Raw genomic sequence first — 23,233 nt, 5'->3', positions numbered from 1 at the left:
ATCTTGTGATCATAGAAATCAATGGAACTTTTGACACTGAAATTTGCTTGTGGAGACGGCTCTCTCAGCATTATCCTGGCATTAGTGAGACAATCCAAATAAAGATTTTGCCCATATCTTGAGCTAAGCGTAGTAAGGCTCAGTGAGCTGGGGTAAAGGTATCAAGCTTTTTACCTGCCCTAATCCGGGCCAGTCCCTAGCATGTGCCACCTGCCAACAGTTGCCATTCTAGCACCAAGGGATAGCAAGGTCTAGTGATAACTTAGCCACGCCTGCTTTTTCCCAGATTCGTTTCCTACACTAGGGCAGGGAGGAATGATGTAGAACCTGCTGCAGCAGCTGAATGGCATGAAAGATACTTCTCCGTACACAAGTGAATCATCAAGGAGACAGATTTGATACCTTTCCAGCTGCTTTGCACCATCACTTTGCAAGCCAATTGGCAGAGGAGCAAGGATCTGGCCTTGTACTGTAGTACATTAACACAAAGGGGCAGAAGTATGGCTGCACATACTGCCTTAACATTGACATTTCCTGACCTTTTCAGTGCTTCACTCAGCATTCACTTAATGTGGTTTTTGTATCCGTGGAGTCACAGTATGTGGTACTGAATAGCAAGTGACGACCTTAATTTTTAAGTGAAAGATTTCTGCCTGAGATACACTTACATTATTGTATTCCCTTCTGTTTCCATGTCAAACTTCTCAGTTATTCATTTTGAATTAAATATACAATAAGCAGCAAAAAACATGTAATTTGCCAAGTTGAGCGAGTGAAAATTTCAGGTCATGAAAGAGGTGTTTAGAAAGCATTCCAAATGCCCCAACAACCAACATAAGGGCGTTAATAATAATAAAAATAATTAAAAAAAAACCTAAAGATTGTACGAAAAATAAATCCCACCTTCTGAGAATAAATTTGGGATGTAATTAATTTCAGTTGTGACCCAGAATTATTGGTGGAAAGAGATGATGTTCATTAGCATTCTGAAAATACATTATTAATAAATAGCCTTAATAAAGTGTCCTAATCCTGACTCGGACAGAACACCCAGTTAACTCAATATGAGTTCTGCTACTGGACTGAACTCGGTCATTATACAGTGTCAATCAGCCTGAGAAGTCCTTATCCAATTATCTACTCTCCTTATATATATACACACACATACACAAATAGACTTCATACCATATTACTATTCCAGCCCACCAGTTAGCGTCATTCACTGACCCATGAAGGTTTTCTTAGTTAGTCTCACTCCTAGCAGTAGTCATGTATTTTGCATGTCAAAAAGCCCTAACTCAGAGGCATCAAAGATTTAATATGTTTTAACTATAAAGGAATGAAAAAGAACAACTCATTTGGTATTAATAAATCTACGAGTACTTGTTCTTACCAGGGATTACATTGCTGAAATACCAGCCAGCTAATAGATATAGAATTGAATCAAAGAAAATCATCCAGCAAGCCCATCCAAAGGTCATGGATCCTCCTTGTGCCAGGGGCTGGTACATGTTACTCCACTGAATGCCTAGTAATAAAAAAAGGTCAGTGCTAAATCTGTAGAGCACCACAGGTAACAGGATCATAAACACGTCAACACCAAACACTCAAGAGGTATTTGAGCATTGATGGACAAAAAAGAACAATGTTAATCACTGTAATTTTAACTGAATAGAAACTAAATGTTAGGCTGCTCAGTCTCTCTGGGCAACAGCAGGTAATATTACTGCTGAGCAAATATGAAAAAACTCATCGTGGAACAGAGTTTTTAAGAAGTTTATTATTTTATTTTAGCTGTCCTTTTATTTTAGTAAAAAGAAAAAAATAAGATCACTAGGCAAAATGCTGAAAAAATATGAGAGAAGCTCTTTTTCGGCTGTTCAATAAATCAGGTATTAAGACAGTTTGCTGATACATGTAAACAAATGGTTTACAAGAGATCTGCAGCAGATTTATTTAGTTGAAACCTGCAAATCCTGACTAAATGCAATCTATTATACAGTATATATTTTATAGTAGTGCCTGATGGTGACAGCCAAAGATTGGGGCTCCAGACACTAATCATTTGAAAAATTACTTAAACTCATATTCCAGCAGGTGTATGACGAAATGAAGGAAAACACAAAACACTAGCAGTTGTTAGAATTCAAATGTAATACCGCTACTGTATTTCTGAATTGAAAAGTTATTCAGAAAACTAGATTATTGCACTTTCTACATAAGATCTTATAAAGATAGCCACATAGCCAGATATGTTCTTGACCTGCTTTATTGGAAACTATTTTTTCTGGGGGGAGGGGGACATTTCTTATTTAAAAATTTCAACCAAAATATAACTTTTTTTTCTGATAGTTATTGCAAACTAGAGCTGGTGGAAAATTTGCTCTCTCTTCTGATACTTATCAGCTTGCACATAAGTAGAAAACCCTCTATCAGCAGTTGGTGCTTGAGATGGCTTCCATTCTGACAGCAAGACCATCTTGCTGTTAATAACACCAAATGAAGAAAAGATTACCTGGTTCAAAAATCCCTCCTCAGGACAATCATGAGGGTATTACACACACACACACACACACACACACACACGCGCGCGCGCGCTAAGGTTTTCAAAACTGTTTCGAGGATTTGTACATTCAATTCCCATTAATGTTTGAAAATCTCACCATATCTTTTTTTCAATATATAAAAACAATAAAATAATACCTCACCCCAGAATGTCTTATAAGACAAAAGAGCCCAAGGTGGTTAAAATGACCTGCTGTTCCACAAACTATTACAGATTATTAGGAGTAACGTATATTCTGTAAAATGCATGGTATTATGTAATCAGAGGCATACTGCTTGATTCTGCACCCACTGAAATCACTGGTAGCATTTACACTGACTTCAATGAGCTTTGGAGCTGGCACATAGTAATCTTACTGACAATTATATTTTGCACCTGTATTCTTCAGTACTGCATAAATCCAAGAATTTATTTTAGGCTGAAACGTGGGCACTACTGTTAGCAAGTAGAAACAAATACAATTTTGAAAACTATATCTTTGGCAATATATTCATCTTTAAAAGACTTCAATAAAAAGTTTTTAATAATATAAATATATTCTTATTTTCCAAAAATTTGAACATATTTGAATTAGAGAGGAAAAATGGTGTAAAATGTTCATAAATCCAATTTTTATGAAAAATAAAGGAAAACAATTTCTGAAAGTGTCGTGTTAGGAGAAACTTATCCAGTGTCCAGAGGTAAATCAGAAAAGCAACTGCTTTTTATTAAGAGGTAAATTAAACTGAAACATCAACATGGAATCTCCTCTATACTTTGTAGCATTCCACACCTACAACTCCACCAGCAGGATACTGAGAGACAACACATTAAACCAGTGAAACACAACAGGCTAGCTCTTCAGCGAGGGTAAATAATCATAGCTCCATTGAATTTGATCTAGCAGCAGATCTGGAACTGCATCTTCAGACATTCTCACTGGCTGACAATACCCTAAGAGCAGCACCTTGTCATCTAGCAGCTTCTGAGGGTTGATTAAATCTTTCATGAATGTCACATACACTACAAAATATCAGCAATGTTCAGGGTGTGCCTGGGGCTTCCTTGCGCCAGGCATTATTAGCCCCTAGGGGGCACTGGCAGCTGCCATAATTTAGAGCAGCCTTAAGGCTTCTCTAAGTTACTGCAGAAGACCATCATCATCAACCTGGTCTGGGAATCATGGAGCACAAAGGTGGTTTAAAGCTACATCTAACATCCTCCCCCTAGTCCTGAGTTGCACTGCTTGCTGAGGATCAGAGATTCTACAAAGTTTCACTTTCAAAACAAAGCAAGTGAAATAAGTTTCCAAGTTTAGTTCTTTATAAACCATGATTAAAAGAACATTTTGCTAGCTAGCAATCTTACCTATTTCTTGGTTTTCAAAGAATGTAATGAAAAATACTCCTTGCCCAAAGGCAGCTGTAGACAGAAAGCACTGCAACAATAGAAAAGAAACAGGAGATGAACATAAATAAATCTCCATTAACATATTGTGTGATGTCAATAACTATTGCACTGTTCAGCGCAAATAGAGAAGCAATGGACCTTTCAGTTCTAGACAGGCTAACAATCCAGTCTTTCACTCACCTTTTTTGAACCTGAACAATGTTTACCTGCATTTTGCAGAAATGTGCTCTCCAAATTAAAGATCATTATGTATCAGGTTATTAATATTTGAAGGTATTATTTAACTTTACCACAATTTATGAAGCATCATAAATCTTCCATACATTGCAAATATATAATGCATAACATTGGAAAAGTGGCTAATGCAATTTATTTTCTGTAGTAAGTGACTGACTCTAGAATTCACAAGAGGCAGGCTGATGGAACACACATTATACTATACACTGGGCAGCTATTCTATTGCAAGGAAATAACATTTTATTTCCAGTGGAGCAATATAAATTGGGCCATACTGCATCAGAAAAGTACAAAATGGAAAATGACTAACTTCAGGGATGTAATGTAACAAGGATGGAAGAATTATGGTAAATTGAAAAATCACTAACCAGCATCAGAGGGAACTAAATCATTACTAAATACTGATAAAATATATGCATTGTTGTATGAAAAAAGTTCTAAAGTTTCAAAGTCTGCTCTTGGAGATGACTTGTATTCTAAAGTAAGTCAATCCAGTATGTTTCACAGTGTTTAAAACAGAAAGGCAAAATTCTGCCAGGGGCCTGGAAAACAAGTATAACCTGCCTCTCTCAAAACACACACCACTACAGATGTAGGCCCTGATCAGGCAAAGGCTTATATACATGCTTATCGTCATGCACTGTGAATAGTTCTATTGACTTAAAATAAGCACATGGATAAGGCTTTGCAGGAAGAGAATACACAATGTAGGCACTGTATTTAAATATACAAATGTATTATAGTAGCGTCTGGAGGCCCTGAGCAGGATCCATTGTGTCAAGCACATTTAAAAAAAACAGCCCCTGCCTCTAAGAGCTTATGGCATTCTCGTACGATGAAAAGACAGCTGGATAATACAAGAATATGGTGGGGAGGACAAGGTAAACATTGAAACAACCGAGGTAGCGCTCTCAGCCTACCCCATGAAAAACATGGTCTGGAATGATGGATACCTGCTGTGTGAGCAAGGGCCTGATCCAGTTCCCATTCTAGTCAACAGGAGACTTAGAACTCATCAATCAGAATCTGAATGGGTAAATATGTATTCAACAGCATAAAAGTTGAATGTGTGCAGCTGGCAGCTCTATGCGTAGCAAACATCAGAGTATAACATACTATTCAACCCTAAACGTTGATCTATCGCATTTCTGGTTTGTTTTGCCCTATTTACAGTGTTACTTAGATTATTATATAGACAGAATTAAACATTTTATTTTGCAGGTATGGAATGAACAAGAGCTTAATGGTGGGTAAAATGTTTTTATTTACTGATATTAAAAATGTTAAAAATACTGTAAAATTCTGAAGAGCTTAAAAAACTGTTGTTTTGAGACAAAGTCCTAAACATATTTAAGGAAGTGCAATGTTTGCATAAGCTGTTTTTGCTTTTTGCATTAACGTTCAAGAAATTTACAGGCATACATTCCTGATATTCTTAATGGAAGTTAAGGTACCTTCTTGTCTCCATTGGGCCTCAGCTGGAGAATAACAGACGCATATTTGGATGCACACCTGCAGTGTTTGCACAGACATAGCACAGATTCCCTTCACTCTGTGTGTTCATCAATGAACACTTTTGAACTACACTACTGTTGAGTTTAATATTAAATTACAACTGGTGTTTATTGTATAGTAGCGTTCTATTTGTTTTTCCTCTATGGAGAGGATTAGGTATATCAAATAAAAAAGAGGAATCTTAAAGCACAGTAGTAGGGTTTGTTTGCTCGCTTGTTTGTTTTCCTTGAACGAAGACATTAGAATTGGAAGGAGGTCAGGTGAGCTAACATAGCTGTGATCCTAACTTGACAGTACATCCAGAATAAGGAATACTTATTTGGAGAATACAGCTACAGGAGAACAAACATTGCTTAGATCAGACCTTATCAGAGATTCATCATGACAAAAGGAGGATGCTTTGCAGAGCACAGCAAAACACAAAGCAGAGGATAGGAAAATACCACCTAGGAACTCTAAACAGGTAATGTGGTAAAGTAGTTCATGAATAGCTGTTTGAATCATAATTTATACTGTAGACTAGTGAACATAAAACAAATTATGAAACTTGATTTTCAATAGTAGAATTTTAAAGGGAATCTCATTCCTCTCCTCATACATCGTAGTCTCTACAAAGAGCAGGATGTGCAGTATGCATTCTTACAGATCTGTTTGTCTTGTAGTTGTATTTTAAACAAAGGAGCAATTTCTACAGTTCACTGGTAAGTTTTATACTCATTTTTCTGCCCAGGATAGCCACTAATCCTATGATGGGATGTCATCCACTATTTGAGAGAACATTAATTTTCCAAACTAGTCTTTTTTTGTAAAAAGAAGTCTGTATGAATGTATCTTTTTCTATCATGCATGCTGCATTGGAAATATGGAGCCTTATGCTTTCCATAGGGTTCTGTCAATTTCTTTGAACACTGATTTTAGAGTCCACTCTTTTGTGGAAAGCACCTCAACTAGTTTTCTATCTAGGAAAGCCATGCAACTTCAGTGAGATGTAAGAGCAAAGTAGGAACCTCTGGACAGGATAATGAGAGGATTTGCTAAAGGTCACATAATTATGGAAATGAATCAATCAACAGTTTTTAAAAAGAAATACTTACTGTAATGATCTGGAGGGCAAAGCTAAGTTGGTTCTCCAGGACCAACAAAACTATGTAAGGTAAAAAGCTGATCACATATATAAGGCTGGCACAGAGAGCTGCTGTATTGGCACTGCTAAAAAATGCACCCAACAGGTAGCTTAGCATAACAACCGCAACTCCAAAATCGAGGAGGAAGAGGAAGACTAGGAAGCCATCACTGTACACAAAGATGCCGCTAACTTTTAAAATGATGACCAGAGCACAGCTACTTATAATGAGGACAATGACATTCTCCAGAAACCAGGCCAGGAAGTGAATGGCAGGATTCACACCCATTGTCTTCATATACTACAAGAGCAGAGAGACATTTTATAATTAGTCACAACTTTAAAAAAAAAATTAACCATCAAGAGATATGCACTAGCCTCCCAAGTGATCACATAATCCTATTATCCTTACCCCGTGTTATACTTTTCCCATTCTCTCGTCATGTGCTGTTAACTCCTTCTGTTGCTCTCATCTTAATTTAAGGTCCAATTCTGTAGACACTTGCTTTTGAGCATAATGCATATGGGTAACCTATTGACTCCAAAGGGACTATGCACATTCATGAGCAAGTGTTTGCAGGATCAGACACTTAGATTGTAACCTCTCTTGGGTAGAGAAGCCACATTCTTTCAAGTGCCGTACACTTCTATGTCACTACTATAAAATAACAGTAGTAATATAAAAGCACTATGCATGACTATGAATGATTATCAGAGACTAAGACTAAAAGTGCTATGCAAAAAAACAATTAGAATATCGTAAAAATATGAAACACTTCCTTTCCTTTATATTTGCTGTTTTCTTGCTGAACTTAAAGGCAATTTCTGAATAGAAAATGTGTTATTTCCCATCCAGAAATGAATTTGGGGAAATTTACAATTTTGCCTATCGCAAAATTTTGCAAAGGTGATAGGAAAAAAGGACAAATTTTCACCATGAACTAATCTTTTGCATACATTCATGAAACTCTCAGATTTAACATTGCTCATATGGCCAGAAATAATTGTCATATGTATCTGAGCCCACCATTCTAAAAAACAAAACAAAACAAAACACTTTTTTAGGATTATATTACACTACTTCTCTAGTGTTTTTTCAAAATTCACCTTGAAAACATTGGTGAGTTATTAATTAAAACACCTCTGCAAAGTAGATAAGCCCTATTTTACACATTGGAAAACCAAAGTCTAGAGATGTTAAATGTTTTGCTCAAGGTCAAACAGGAAGTCTTCAGCAGAACCTAGAATAGCATTTGAATTCTTGTGAGTTAAGTGTTGTTATATCCATACCTAAAATATGTGGCTTTAAGGTATCAATCCTGCAAAATGCTGAGCACCTCCTGAGTGCCAAAAACTTGTCTCCTTGACTTCAATTTTAGCTGTGATTATTTGTCTAAGTAACTGTTATGCCTTTGTTTTCTCTGTGTACTTTAACTACCTAAAGACTAAAATCCCCAGCCACTTTTACTCAGGTCAGGGTACCTCAAGGAGACCCTACTTTTCTTGTTTTGTTGTTCTCCTAATCTAAAATAAAAGGTCATTCTGAATGAAAGTATGTGGTTGCTCTTTGAGGATGGATAAACATAACAGAAATTGAAGGCATTCAGCACCATGGAAGATTGGGATCTCTATCTGCAAGACTTGTTTCAAAGAAAGGTGCTCAGGTTTAAATTTCATAATTCTGTCATTCACTGCTCTCCTTTATTTCAACAGAGATAAATCTCTGCAGACCAATGGGACTCCAAGCAATATCCCTGTGAATCTGATTTGGCAGCTGGAACTCAGATTAAGAGCCCAGGAGAGAGTGAAAGACAAAGTAGATGCATTATTATCCACAAAATCATTTCTCCTAAAGTTTAATGTGCATTTTCGGTATACCCCTCTAAACCAGTTTTACAGTCAAAGGCTCGGCTAACTATTACCTCTTCAAGATGAATTTCCCTCTCATAAACCAGTTTTCGGACCATGCCAGCAACAGATACCATCCATGCTAACATCATTATGAGTGGAAAAAAGAAACCAATATTGTTCAAGAACCTGTTCAAGCAAAAATATATGTGTAAGACTCAAAGGAGAAAGATGCAGAAGTAGAAAGTTAATATTTTAATACTCAGAAAATATTACAATATATAAAACAATGATTGAGGATGTGATTTTACTCAAGCCTAGTAACAATACTTTTTTTTGCTGCTACTAGTTAAACATACGCACTATAATTTAATGGTAAAATATAGGATCAGTGGAACCTGTAAAGTGTATCTCCAAGACAGTGACACTCTATTTGTAGTGAAGAAGAATAAAAGTCCCAAATTATTTTAATGTTTTGCAAGGTGCTAATTGCAAATAAAGATATTTGGAGTGCCTGTTATGTTTACAAGGCAAATTTTGCTCCAGTGTTTGTGGCTTGCATTTCAGTTATCTACTTTTATCTTTTGCTTGTATAAGCTAAACACTAAATCCCCATTGCAAACCAATGGACAGATTCTCAGCCTCTGTGATCCATAATAGAGGGGAGAAATCGCACAGGAGCTGGTTTCTGCTGCCTGATCATTGAGCTAGTCCTAAGCTAGTTCCAGCCCCAGTGTAATTTGGAACATCCTTTGCACTGCTGTAAAGTACACATGCTGCTAAGAGTTCCCAAAGGGGGCTGTCTGCCATGTAGGAATTGCTTAGTGAGCTTTTACCATATCTTCTTCTCCCCCTATTCCTTCTGCCAAGAATAGCAGAATGAGATGCATAGGAGCCAACCACATTGGTTCTATGCCATAATGGGGCAATCACCAGTTAGGGAGATCTGGCAGCTTTCCAACCCCTTTGTATAGCTCAGCCAGATCACAACCACACTATTGAGAGTGCTGCACTAGGTTCAAAAGCAGGGTGTTTACTTACAGGTCACTGGTGTGGCATGGATATGGCATAGCTTGCACTTGTATTTCTGGCTCAGAGGCATCTGCTCCAGCGTGTACTGCAATGATGGCTCTTTCAATCATGTCTTGAAGTGGAACGAAGATGTGATTGTATTTGAACCCGTCACCTGGCAGGTTTGGGGGATGGGATTTCCACATTGGGTTTTTTAGCAGATCTGTTCTCATGCTGTACAGAACGCTAGTTCTAATTGTATATGAAATGTGTTGTGGGGGGTGGCTAGCAGAATCTTCTCTGCGTCTCCTTTTACTTGAGGTGTTGAATATAATACCTGATCAAAGAATGGAAAACAAAATCAAGAAGGTGTTTCATGGATTGGAAATAAAGCTGTGTGAATAACTGATTTTTATCACTATCCATTCTGAAAAAAAAAATTAAAATTGTTTTTTTTGGTTTTTTTTTAATCCAAAACAAAAAAATTTGGCAAACCAAAAAGTTTTAAAAAAAATTATTTCAGGTCAAACAAAATATTGTGTTAAAACTTTTTAACATTATATATATATTTCAAGTATATTTCTAAAAAGATGTTTTGAATCAAAAAATCAAAATGTTTCATTATGAAAATGTCAAAATAATTTCAATTTTAAAAATTTTTTTAACCATGACTTGAAAACTGACACATTAACAAAATGTTTCAGCTAACAAGAATTTGGCTTTTTAGCCAAAAAAAATCTTTCATCTGGAAAATTTTGTCCAACTGTAATTGGAAATGCTACAGATTTTATATTCCTGTCTTTTTTGTGTCCTGTGTTTTATGTTTGTGCTAGGATGCTGCCAATGAATAGTCAGTCATCCATCTTCAAAAAGGCCACATTGTCTTTTTGTAAAGAATGTGGTATTGGTATATTACTTCCTTGTATTGTAAACCTGAGATTCGTGCTGGTGGGATTCCAGCAGGGAAACATGAAATCCTTCATGTATATATTCACCACCCAATGTATTTTTTTTTTTAACTACCAGATGGCACTTTTGACTGTTAATGTTAAGACAGTCAACGAGCTCGATATTTTATCTCAGTACTCAGCCTTCTAAGATCTAAAATTACCCTCTTTTCTGTGGGCCTGAGAAAAATCTTAAGAAAAACTTCTTGTACCTTGTCCTCTAGAACTTGTTCTCCAGACTTGCTTTATTTTTAATTAAAATGTTCCCATTCCTGGTCCAAACTCTAAAGTCCTTAATTAGGCAAAACATGCAATGAATTTGGCCATCTGAGGCCTGGTCTACACTTAAACATTAGATCGACTCAGCTATGTCACCCCGGGTTATGAAAAATTTTGCACCCTGAACAATGTAGCTAGGTCAACTTAACCCCCGATATAGATGCAGCAAGATCAATGAAAGATTTCTTCTGTCAACCTACCTGCAGCCTCTCCGAGGTACCCCTTCCATTGATGTAGGAAGCATCTACACTATGGCACTACAGCAGCATCATCATTGCTGTGCCACTATAGTTTAGACAAAACTTTGGAATAATACTTCACGGACTGGGGAGTATTCTTCAGAGGTTGATTTTAAAATTCCTCAGTCCTGAATTTCAGGCAAAGAGCACATGGAATAACTTGCTTTGCCATAATGACGTTTGCCACAATTAATATTGTAGATTACCCTCTAACAGTGTAAGAGGGATATGGGTAAACTCTCTTTCTGAAGCTGGAAAGATGAAGTCAGACAAAGTACCAATAGACTAGGCTCCTCCTATCTCTATTATTCTGATATATTTTCCTTCTTGATTAAGAGAAAAAGGTTGCCCTTGTCTTCTTTTAAAAGGTGTGATGAGATATACAAACCACACACTGGGCAACAAGGGATTAAGGAGCTTCTCTGGGCTCAGCCAGCCCTATCCGACCACACCTCCAAGAGAGTCACAGGCTGAAGGGGAAGCTAAAAGGTAGCAGAACAGCTCACTTGTGGAAAAGCCAGGGAAGACAAAGGACCTCTACCTTGCAGCTCTTAGGAAAGGCAAGATATCACCTATCAGCACCTGCCTGAAGGTCCCCCCCTGGAGGGAAGGGAGGACCTGCTTTTGATAGATTACGTAACATGCGCTAGATCACACAGCTTATCTGTGGCAGAACTGGGAATAGACCTAGATCATCTGAGTACTAGTCTCGTGTCTAGATTTTAATTGGTCTCACCGCCATCTCTGCTTTACCATGACTTCTCTTATAACTCTCATGAGCCCTGGGGCCTTCAGTGCGGAACTTAGTCAAATGCAGAAATTAAAAAAAAATTTTAATGGATACAAAACTAGCCACATTGAAGTCACTGGCAAAGCACCTATTGACTTAAATGGGGCTAGGATTTCACTCTCCTCTCTAGTAAGTGCTACATACCGGGAGGGAACATTTCAGGCAGGGAAAAGAAATTTCTACGATGAATGACTGCTCTCCTGTTTCCTCTTACGGCCTTATCAGCACAACAAGCAGATTTCCAGCAGTGGAGGAGGCATTTTAAGGAGGTGGGACAGAGACGTGAGCAGAAGAAACAATAGAACTTGCTCAAGAATTAACTTAGTCTGAGTAAATGAGCTGATTTGAAAGTTACCTTCCTAGGCAAACAGGCTTCCTACAAAGATTAATTTTCTTAACTCTCTTCTGCAACCCCAAAGGATATCAAATTTAAAAATCAGAGGAGGAAAAACTAGGTGATGCGGTCTTTAAAAAGCAACAAAGTAACCTCATTTTTATATTTTGTTTTCAAGCCTTTTCATTCTATGGCCTCATTCCACTCTCGCTGTATATTATATTACTATCTGTTGTTCCTGGTATCATATTTATTAGGTATAACTGACTCCAGGGATTTGTTTAGTAGTGATTCCTCACTTATAATAGCAATATCACTAGTTTTTATTGCTTGCATTACAGTGTTCAAGAATCACGGGTATATTTTTATCAGGCAAACGTGCTTTTTTTTTCTTTTTTATTGTGTTTGTACCATATGTGTTTTCTATGTGTTTATTAAGCCCTGTCTTCCTGGCTGCCATGTCACTGAAGCACCCTTGTAACAGGGAAATATGGGAATGATCATTTTATGAAGTCAGGGGTTTCTTGTCAGTACGTATTTTAAATGAGATACTTACTTGCCAAGAAATTATTTTGTTGCATGAGCTCTTGTGCCTTCGCCTCCAATTTCTCCACAGATTCAAGATGCTGGAAGCGGTCCAGTAACACACAGGAGGAGATATTTACCATGAGCTGTGCCAATAGGTTAATCTGCTCAGTCACCGAGTTATTGAGCATTTTCTCCATCATAGGCTCTGAGAAGAGTAAACAGATTGGGAACTATTAGTTTCAAAGCAGCATAAAGAAGTCAGAGCCATGCTTTCCTGTAACTGTATTGTAGAAACATAAAATTATTTGTAAAATATCATTTAAAAGGGGAGATTTTCAGAAGTGCCTAGGAAATTGAGGAGCACAATTACAACGTTGTAGGACTATGCTCTTAAATCCCATAGATGCATAAAGTCCCCCCCCCAACTTCACATTCCATTCCAGTGCAGTGAGAATGCTATGGGTATCCCAATTTTGGAAAGATTACCTTGACCATGAGATAAAAGAACAGTGAATTTTATGGGCCAGATTCACCCCTACAGATACCAATTCCATCCCCTTGCTCTTGGGAGAGCAGATGTACAGGAGAGTGACTATCATGGGAGAGCCAGAAGAGTTTCCATCTGCGGAGAAGGTCAGATTTGAAGTCCACACAGGACTTTATAAGAGTCATAAGGCAGGGGCTGCCCACACAAGGCCTGTCCTCCAATTTCTACTTGAGCCCAGTTCCAAACCCTGTCCTTGGTGTAACTAGGTATTCTTCATCTGGTACTTCTGTGAGGAGGATGGGTGAAAGGGATGTGTCTGCCTGAAAGCGGGCTTGTACTCCCTTCTTAGACTACTCAGAGGAGAGAGGACAGCCTGCTTTGATTCTGCAGCATTTTCTGCCACTATCTTATCTAGCTTTTCTCCAAAGAGGAGAGATCCCATGAACAAAGAGGAGCATAGGACTTGCTTGGAGGGAGCATCTACCTTCCCAGGGCAAAATCACATATGCTTCCTGGCTGTGGAGTTGGAAGTCATAGCCCGGGCTGAGAATTTCATTGCCTCAAACTTCTCAGGATGGAAAAAAAAATACATTTGTTGCATTTATCCCAAGTCCTACTCAGATTTGGAGCCTGAGAGCTCTCTTACTCCATAGAGGAAGAGGAGTCTGAGTCAGAGGATGAGTACCTTTTGGACTTTTTCTTCCCCGTTTTATTCTTCTGGGGCTTTTTTGACATTTCAGCATCCTTTGCAGGCATTACCACCCAGCTGTGGCCAGAGTGTAATCTTCTGTGACTTGCCTTGTGCAGAGTCTAGAGCTCTCTAGAAACTTCTCCATCTAAGTCTTCCCCTTCGGGGTCCCTCTCCTCCAGAGCAGGAGATGGGGTCTCATTATCAGCACTCCCTGATTCAAATTGGGAAGGACAGGGGCTGGATATGAGCGCTGCTACTCTTCCCAAGGTGCTCGAGACCCATTTCAAGATTTGGGGGGGGAGGGTGTGACAGCCCTGCTGATCTGTGGTTCTGGGTCACTCCAGGACTTACCACCTGGGTCATCTGGATGAAGCCCTCCTCCTCCTCCTCAAATCCTGTCCTTTTCTGTTCTGGGTCTCCTGGTTGGGTTTTCTTCGGTGGAGTCATGGCTATTTGTGGAGGTAGAGGCCTCAACATGCCTGTCCCAGCTAGGGTCAGGTAACTGGGGGCAGGCTGGGCATAATTTGCCCTCTGTCAAGCCTGGGAAAACTCCCTCACCTATAGAGCACCTGTTGGACTTTGCCCAGTGCTTGCTCAGCTGCTCAGCCAGGCCTGAAAGGGGACGGAGGAGCTCAGCAGGGAGATACTGCAGGAGAGGTGCTGGGTGGCTGTAACCACAACACTGAACAAACCCTGTACCAGGAATGAGGCTTGGAACAAAGAAAAAGCTTGTTACTGCCCACAAAATGGTTAGAAAATCATAAAGGCAAAAGGAAAAGGTGGGAGCAAATTAACTACCACTTGACTGCTGCCATGGAAGCAGAAGATCTGGCAGCATGCAGGAGAAAGAGGTGTAGCCAGCACACGCTGTGCTGCAGCTGGGAAGCACCTCCAGAAACTGCAGAGAGTTGATGGGATCAGCCCAGTTGTAATAGAATTGTGGGAGACGCTGGGCTGCAGAAATCCCTGGTTTGGAGGCCCTCTGAGCATTAGTGATGTTTGGCTCTGGAACTTCACAGTTGGCCTCGCTCTAAAAATGAGCTTCCATCAAAAACAAGAGTATGAACATCCTCAACCTTTGGAGGAGTTCAGATCTGCATATAATTTTTGTGGATTGTGCTAATCATATTGGAAAGAATAATCGCAACAATGGGTTTACAGCATGGGGCAATTTTAACTCAAAACAATTCTTACTCCAATTGGATTTAAACAGAAACTTGTGAGGAAAGTCTAACACATCCACAAAACTAGCTGATCTCCCAGTGAATAATTATTCACATTTGAGGAGTGAAAAATAGGTACTGGGAGGTCCAATATGAGCTTACAGCTTCTTAAAAGCTTTAAAAAAAAAACATTTGAGTGTTTAATCCTTAAAAACATTAGGTGATGAGTTGACTTGGTAAGAGTGATTAACTCATTAACATAAGATTGGAACTCAGTGCACCTGAGTGATGGCACAGCAGGAATTGCAATGGGAAAGCAGAGAAGCAGAAATGCACTAAACTGATCTGGATGGACGGCAGGACTGTTAGTGAAGAAGGGATGAACAAGGATCAGGAAGAGAGGCAGTTGTGAGACGAGACAATGAAACAGATGTACTAAGAATCAGAAGGCAAGCCAGTATCAATGGAATGGATTCAGAAGGAACACAAGCAATGGAACAGGAGTGAGGATACCAGACAAATATCTACTGTTTTACCCAACAGGAAGACACAGAAGAAATATATATAGTATTATTGGTTTTGTAGCATCTTAGGGGCTAGAATATTCCTAATACTAGTAACCTAACACTAACAGGGTTAAGCATACATGTATGTCACCAGAGATTTTTCCCCTAGGTGATCTTTAGAAGACCTTATTTTGAATAATACATCAATTTTTAAAATTTTCTCTTACAACTTAATCATTTAAATATTTGAGCATGAGAAATATCAACTGACTTGCTACGTGCTTGGAATATTGCATAATTAAATGTTTCTGTAAGTAAAAGCAATATTTCGCAAGCTGCATAATTTACACGGAACTAACACATCTAAATATATAAAAAGGTAAAATCCTTGGGGAAGTTTCAGAACTTATTAAATAAAATATCCTTGCCTGCATTTTCCTTCAAATAACTTAATGATACTAAGACAGCAAACTTTGCACAGCTATTTCTGGTACTTACTTTCTGCTTTGTTACTTACCTTAGAGCCAGTCTCGTAAGGTTCTGAGTCAATTTTCATTGGACTTCACTGAAGGTGAAGGCATTTAGCACCTCTGAGGAGGCACACAGAACCTTACAGAATCAGGTACTTTTTCTGCAATTTCTGCTACAGAATCAAACGCCCAAGAAACACTATGGTCCTGATCCCAAGAGGTAATAAGCACTTGCAAGTAGAGCGGGTTAAGAATTTTTCAGTGAAACTTTTGGGTGTCAGAGAATGCCGATTCATTGAAACAGTTTCTTGGAATTTCTGTTCATAACCAGAATAGCCCAGTGGTTAAGGCCCTCACCTGGATCAAGTCCCTGCTCCAAACCAGTCAGATTTGAACCTAGGTCTCCTACATGCAAGGTGAGTGCTCCAACCAGCAGATGATACAGTCGGTCTCTTCCTCTCTGACCCAATGGATATTTTCCTATTTATTCAAAATGGATCAGCCCCAACAAGCAAAAGTGAAAGAATGACTCCAAATCAGGCAGAGCAGGCCCTTGAACCTGGGTTGTCCACATCCCAGATAAGTGCCCTGGCCATCAGGCTATTGACTATTCTGTGTCGCTCACGTTTTTACATGAAATATTTCAAACTCTCTCATTTTCATTCCAACGTGGAATAAAAACAAATGTCAGACCCTCAGATTTTGTTGTGAAACAGAATCCTTGTTTTACACTCAGCCCCACTTGCCACTCTCATTTGGATCAACAAAAGTTGTGGGTGTTCAGCTCTTGAAAGGATCAGGCCCATAATGTGGGAAAGAACTGGATTCAAATTATTTATAAAATAAGGGAATTGCTATTTTAAAGATATTAATCTTTATCTGTTAGTGAAATGGATGGATTTTACTTGTATGGACATTAGGCAAGATGCAGCAAAAGGAACTGCATTTCTTTACAAGATGATAAATGATCAAACAATATTAAAAATGTTTGAAACTAAAATGCGATAATTGTAAAATGTACTTTTAGTTTTATCTAAGTAAGGCCAATGTGAATCATAACTAAGAGGTTATTACTGCTAAATTTCAGTCAAACACAACGTCATGGGGATAATAAATCTTGTGTGTCTATCTGTAGATATACCTACCATACTCTTGCAGCTTTCCAATGAGATTCCCCACATCAATATTCAAGCGACTTTCAATGAAGTTCTTTATAAAACTGTTTTGGAGAGCTTCCTAAAGTAAGATAAATGATTTACAAGATAGCATCTGTGATATTCAGAGTTGCTGGATTTTTTTATATACACACACACAGAGTCATAGATCTTCCTGCTCAGCCATAGATTTCCTCTGTATGACCTTGGGCATGTCACTTAGTATCTGTGCCTGAGCTCCTCATCTGTAAAAGGCCTCACGGAAGTACGAGGAGAAATACACTGAAGATTCTGAGGCAATTAGATACTACATGGATGGGAACCAAGTAAGTGCCTATGACAGATTGATATATCATACCGTAAATTTCCATCATCTTCATCTTGTTGTTTTCTTTTGTTTCCATTATTAAACCAGCACTGAGATTGTAGGCTTTTCTTAATTAGCTGTTTAAGATCAGCAAAGAGATTCCAAAAATCTGTTCATGTTGTTTCAAACTCTCCCTGGGGACCTGCTGCCCTAATCAGAATTCAGAGTTACTGGGAAATGAACCAGTATTTGGTATCTTTCAGCCCTTGCTCTCAATGCAATGAAGCCAAAGGTGTGACCATGACTTTTCTAACATATGACAAAGAACCAAAACCCATAACCTGATGTTAGGTAGGATTCGTTAAGTGGAGAATATCGCTAACCTCTGCACATACCTTAACTAAGAGTAAAAAGATTAAAAAAAATTTAAGATGTCCACTGTAGAAAACTTTCTATAAACTCAGCTTCAAGATTCCACATTTTAGATGTCAATAATTTATAGCATTAGTGAGCTAACACAAGGTTTGTATGTAGTGGAAGTAAATGTAGCTCTAAAATGGCAGATACACTTCATAATGAGATGCAACTAAAGATTAGGCTTTGGGTACCAAAGAACCACTGATAAAAACATCCACTCCTATAGACAAATCCAAGGTCAATGGGAGCTCAGGACAGTCAGGGCCTTACAGGCTCTGTCCCTTAATGGGTTGTCAATGACCAGCTCTTATAATATTACGAATTTCTCACTGACAGAATGCAGAATCATTAAGATTTACTAATTAAAATCATCCAATGCTAGACGAAAGACTTTTCAAGTGCTATCTCCTGGGTCCAACACAATCTCCCTTTTCTGTACTTAGAAATATGGCAAGTTCCCAGTGGCATAGTACAGCATATCATTTAAGTGAATGTCTGTAGCACAAACATTTCACATTCCAAACTTCAGCATCAGAGTCTGAATTCTAAACACCAAGAGAATTTGATGGATTCCTGTTTCTATGTCCTCCTGAATACTTATTTGTATTCAAATGATTTAGTGGAGACTCAAGTGAATAATTTCTCCTTTATCGCAAAGTACCCAGACACTCTGCACACTCAAAACAGAATGTATATTGTGCACTATAAACCATAATTGCGTCACCAAGCTGGCAGAATCCTGCTAATATATTTTCCTCACTGTTAGTCTTGGATACCTTTGTAAAAGTAATGGTTTCTAACAGACAACCCTCACCAGTGGAGATTGATTCACCAGACAGGGTAGTGTATAGTGTTTGCTAACGTACTAAGGTAATACAATGGTACGGATGAGAGACGTTATCTTAAAAGGTTATTATTTTTACTTACAGGCAATTTAATGGTACTAATATGGCCCCCATCATAGTTTTATCTAAGCACCTCACAAATCCTTAGTGCATTTGTCCTCCCAACATTCTTGTAAGATAGGGATAATAGCATTGTCCTATTTTACAGATGGGGACCTGAGGCCCAGAGAGGCTCAGTGACTTGCCCCAGGTCATACAAACAGTCTCTGGAAGAGAGTAGGCTAGTGCCCTAGCCACTGGATCGTATTTCCTCTCCAATTCTGATCCCCTTGATTGAGTATAATAGCTCCTTATTTCATGGGTAACCCCATTGATTTCAGTTGGATTACTTGTGGAATAAAGTACTATTCAGCATGAACAAGAACATCAGTCTATGGCCCCTTGTACTTACATGAAAGTATGCACATGCCTAAAATAAGTATCCATATAACCTTATTGTTGTATACCTTTTCCCTTCCTCACCCCTTGTTACCCCAACTCACTGAGTCACATCTATACATTTATTGTAAATTAGCTAGGGCAGAGATCTTTCTTTCACTTGTTCTGTAAAATACAACATTTTGGAGCATTGCATTACTAGCAGCCATACAAACTATATTATCTGAAAAATACCATCTTCAGTTTCCATGTTCATTGTCTCAATTTCTACATCTCATTTGCTCAGTTTCCAAGAAAAAGGACTAACAATCAGCTCCATGAGGCCTTTCAGGGATCGCAAGTAACATTCCTTAATTGAATCTTAATTAACAATTCTATTGTTGATGCATGAGCATCAGTTTATTCTTTCACAGCTTAATGGCTCTGCAGATGGTGAAGAGTAAAAAGTGCCAAAACTACATGTTAGTGACTAAAGAAAGAAGATATGACTTGGAAACACACAGAAAGAACTGTTAACCAGGTGCTACGTTTATGCAGTCACAGCTATTGTTGCATTTTAAACTTCCTCCATTATCCCTGTGAGAATTATGAGAATTAAGCAAATTTAAGCTGTAAAGAGCATTTAAAAACTTGCCAAATGCTTAGATTAGCATTTCTCAAACTGGGGTCCATGGACCCCTGGGGGGTCCTTGGGCCCTGCTGATCAACTCCTCACCTTTCCTCCCTCAACTTCTCCCCCTCCCTCCCAGCACCTCCTGCACACCGGGGAACAGCTGTTTCCTTGCATGCAGGAGGCACTGGGAGGGAGGGGGAGAAGTGGGGACAGGGTGCGCTTGGGAGAGGGGGCGAAATCATGTCCAGGGCCGCTGATCAACTCCTCCCCCTTCCCTCCCAGTGCCTCCTGCATGCTGGGGAACAGCTGTTCAGCGGCGTGCAGGAGGCACTGGGAGAGAGGAGGAGGAACGAGGATGGAACGTGCTCAGGGGAGGAGGAGGCAGGGAAGAGAAGGGGCAGGGGTGGAGTGGGGGCAGGGCCTGGGGTTGAGTCGGGGACCGAAAAATTTTAAATCAAAATGGGGGTCCTCAGGTTGCTAAAGTTTGAGAACCACTTAGATAAGTGACTGTTCGCTGTCATACTATTCATTGTATTTCTAATATCACATGGTAATACTGCAGACAGAGAGGTAAATACTTACTTTAGCTGCTTTAAAATTGAAAAGATTTTCAGGACCACCCCGTTGTAGGTCTATAATCTAAAATTCAGCTGGACTTAGTGTTACATATATATGGTTTTCAAATGCCACTCACAAGAAAAACTTGTATGTCTGTGCTGACTGTACCACCACTGCTATCCTACAGAATTTCTGGTAATTCCTCCACCTCAAAGCCAGGACCTTTGTAAAGGCTGATCCAGAACTCCATTTCCTATAGTGATCTAGTATTTCTAGAATTACCACTTCTTTACAGGCTACTTTAATTCTTCAATTATTTGTCTCTGTGGATAGTATTGGAAAGTAGGAAGTCATCCACAATTCACCAACCTGGAGCTGATTGACCATGAGGAAGTTTTCACTGCTCTTAAAAACCCCAGACATCCTCAGCCATGCCTCAGAATAAATCTTCAGGTTGTCCACAAAACCAAATGTGTGATTAGCCTAAAGGGAGAAATGAAGCCAAGTGAAATGAAAACTGCACACAGTAATTCCCGTGGAAACAGGAGCAACTAGGGTGGTTCAGATCTCCTGAAACTCCTCTGAATGTCAACTTTAATTGTCAGAAGTAAATGCATTGTGTTTCCTTTTATCTTCAAAGAAAACAAAAAATGATTTTTTTTTTGTTATTCAGAGACTAACAGATCAAAGAAAAGGCTTCCTGCTGTGTTTATGTTTCCCACATGAAGAGTAATAATATAGAGTTTATTTTTATATAGTGCCTTTCATAGAGGGTATCAAAATGCTTTAGTGAGAGAGCCAGTAAAAAAATAAAAGAGGTTCAAATTAAAGCCTCTTTCTCGATCTCATCACCACCTATCTGGGAGGAAGAAGTGGAATATCTGGATGCAACATACAGTTCCTACAACCCTGAGGACAATTTTGGTGCTGATTGAGTCAGGGAAATCTAGCAAGGTCCAGTAAGGAAGAAGGCAGAATTAGGGATCTTCTCATTTGACTGTAGGGGGGGAGCAGTCAATTCCTTTCCTTCTGCCCTCACCCAAGCGTGGGCTCTGAATGACAGAAGAGTGAATAATGCACATTCTAGTATGAATTTTTAGGAAGTCGGCGGTAAAAAACGATAAACATTCAGTTTTCACAAACGTGGATGGTTTCCCCAAATACAAATGGGTCATGAATAACATGACTTCACAATCACAATGACTCAGTCTTGGTGATTTTATTCACAAAAGGATCAGTAAATCAATTAACTTTTCCCATTTAGTCAGATCTAGTAGTGACTGGACTGAGCTTTGCACATGACCCAGTCAACAAGAAGGTTCAGTGTGTTCCACTGTCACTCAAGGTGCCTTCAGCTAGGTTTGAATTCACGTACCAATGTCACTTGGGGATACCAAAGAAGGGACCTGATAAGATGAGCAAATTAATCACAAGCTAGGAAAGAATTTTAGCATTGAAATTCCAAAAAAAATTATTCAGAAACCCTGTTTCAGTAATGTTGAATTGGTATAATATTAAATGTAATATTTAAATTAAATATTTAAGTTAAAATGAAGCATGCTAATATTATTGAAATGAAGCATTGTGACATTGAAACAAAATGAGAAAGTTAAGCAATTCATTTGGACTTTTTCCTGACAAAATGTCATCTAAATGTACATGTCAGACTAGATGATCATAATGGTCCCTTCTGACCTTACAGTCTATGATTCTATGTTGGTGTGAAATGTTTTAATTTTCACTAAATTGCACTTTTCCTTAGAAAATTACTTCATGAAAAATGTTTGACCGCCTCTAAAAGTTGTATAAATAATAGGTTCAAGAAATGATTTTTTGTGACACAATTGAGGTGTTAATCTGTTTTAGGGAATAACAGATGAACAATTCATAAAGTCTGATACTGACAGAGAGAGCAAAGTTGAATTTGATGATGATGTGATTGCAAATAGCAAAATAGATACAGGAAATTGATATGAGTTATAATATATGAGTACACCACTGATCAAAGTCTGAATGTTAGATCAATATACATACATCTGTAAAATAATTATTTCTCCAAATTTGATTGAACTATGATAAGCTCTTCACTAAGCAACTGGTTTAAGCTCACTCTGGAAATACAGATAAGTATTATTTGAAGTATTACATTCTATGGCCATTTCTGTCCTAATGCTTGTAAGGGACCATTATCATCATGGAAGGAACAGAGGGGTAGCCGTGTTAGTCTGAATCTGTAAAAAGCAACAGAGTGTCCTGTGGCACCTTTGAGACTAACAGAAGTATTGGGAGCATAAGCTTTCGTGGGTAAGAACCTCACTTCTTCAGATGCAAGACATCTGAAGAAGTGAGGTTCTTACCCACGAAAGCTTATGCTCCCAATACTTCTGTTAGTCTCAAAGGTACCACAGGACACTCTGTTGCTTTTTATGATAAAGGAAGATTATACGAGGGGATTATTAGAAAAGGGATGTGTGTGCATGTGCGCGCACGTATGTGGGTGTGGAGAGAGACCTTCTGAGTTGCAAGCTGATTCTTGAACAAATGCGAAAATGAAAAGGATCAGTATTATTACAGATAATACTTCTAAAAGATAATTTAAACCTGATTAAAATTTAGACTGCCATTTTTGGGGAGCGGGGGGAGAGACACCAGGGTCTGCAGCATCATTTTTTCTAGTGAAATATACCACCTCACCATCTCTGATGGCTATTGAACATTAGGATTTATTCCAAGCCAATAAAATTATGCCCCTTTCCCTGCCCCACCCTTACACACATG

The 23,233-nt window shown here is 38.6% G+C and overlaps 1 protein-coding gene across 1 annotated transcript in view; it reads right to left on the bottom strand.

The window, feature by feature from the left end:
- Positions 1-23,233, bottom strand: part of ABCA13 (ATP binding cassette subfamily A member 13) — a 285,349-nt gene that overhangs the window by 154,675 nt on the left and 107,441 nt on the right. The window contains exons 28-35 of the mRNA XM_034761320.1: positions 20,825-20,938; positions 17,269-17,359; positions 12,835-13,011; positions 9,720-10,026; positions 8,753-8,867; positions 6,802-7,131; positions 3,914-3,983; positions 1,394-1,528 (exon numbers count right to left, since the gene is read on the bottom strand). Coding sequence (XP_034617211.1) covers positions 1,394-1,528; positions 3,914-3,983; positions 6,802-7,131; positions 8,753-8,867; positions 9,720-10,026; positions 12,835-13,011; positions 17,269-17,359; positions 20,825-20,938 — 1,339 coding nt within the window. The remainder of the gene's footprint in view (positions 1-1,393; positions 1,529-3,913; positions 3,984-6,801; positions 7,132-8,752; positions 8,868-9,719; positions 10,027-12,834; positions 13,012-17,268; positions 17,360-20,824; positions 20,939-23,233) is intronic.

The sequence above is a fragment of the Trachemys scripta genome, chromosome 2, assembly GCF_013100865.1.
Source record: "Trachemys scripta elegans isolate TJP31775 chromosome 2, CAS_Tse_1.0, whole genome shotgun sequence".
Lineage (NCBI taxonomy): Eukaryota > Metazoa > Chordata > Testudines > Emydidae > Trachemys > Trachemys scripta.
This window is presented reverse-complemented; position numbering and strand designations above follow the sequence as displayed.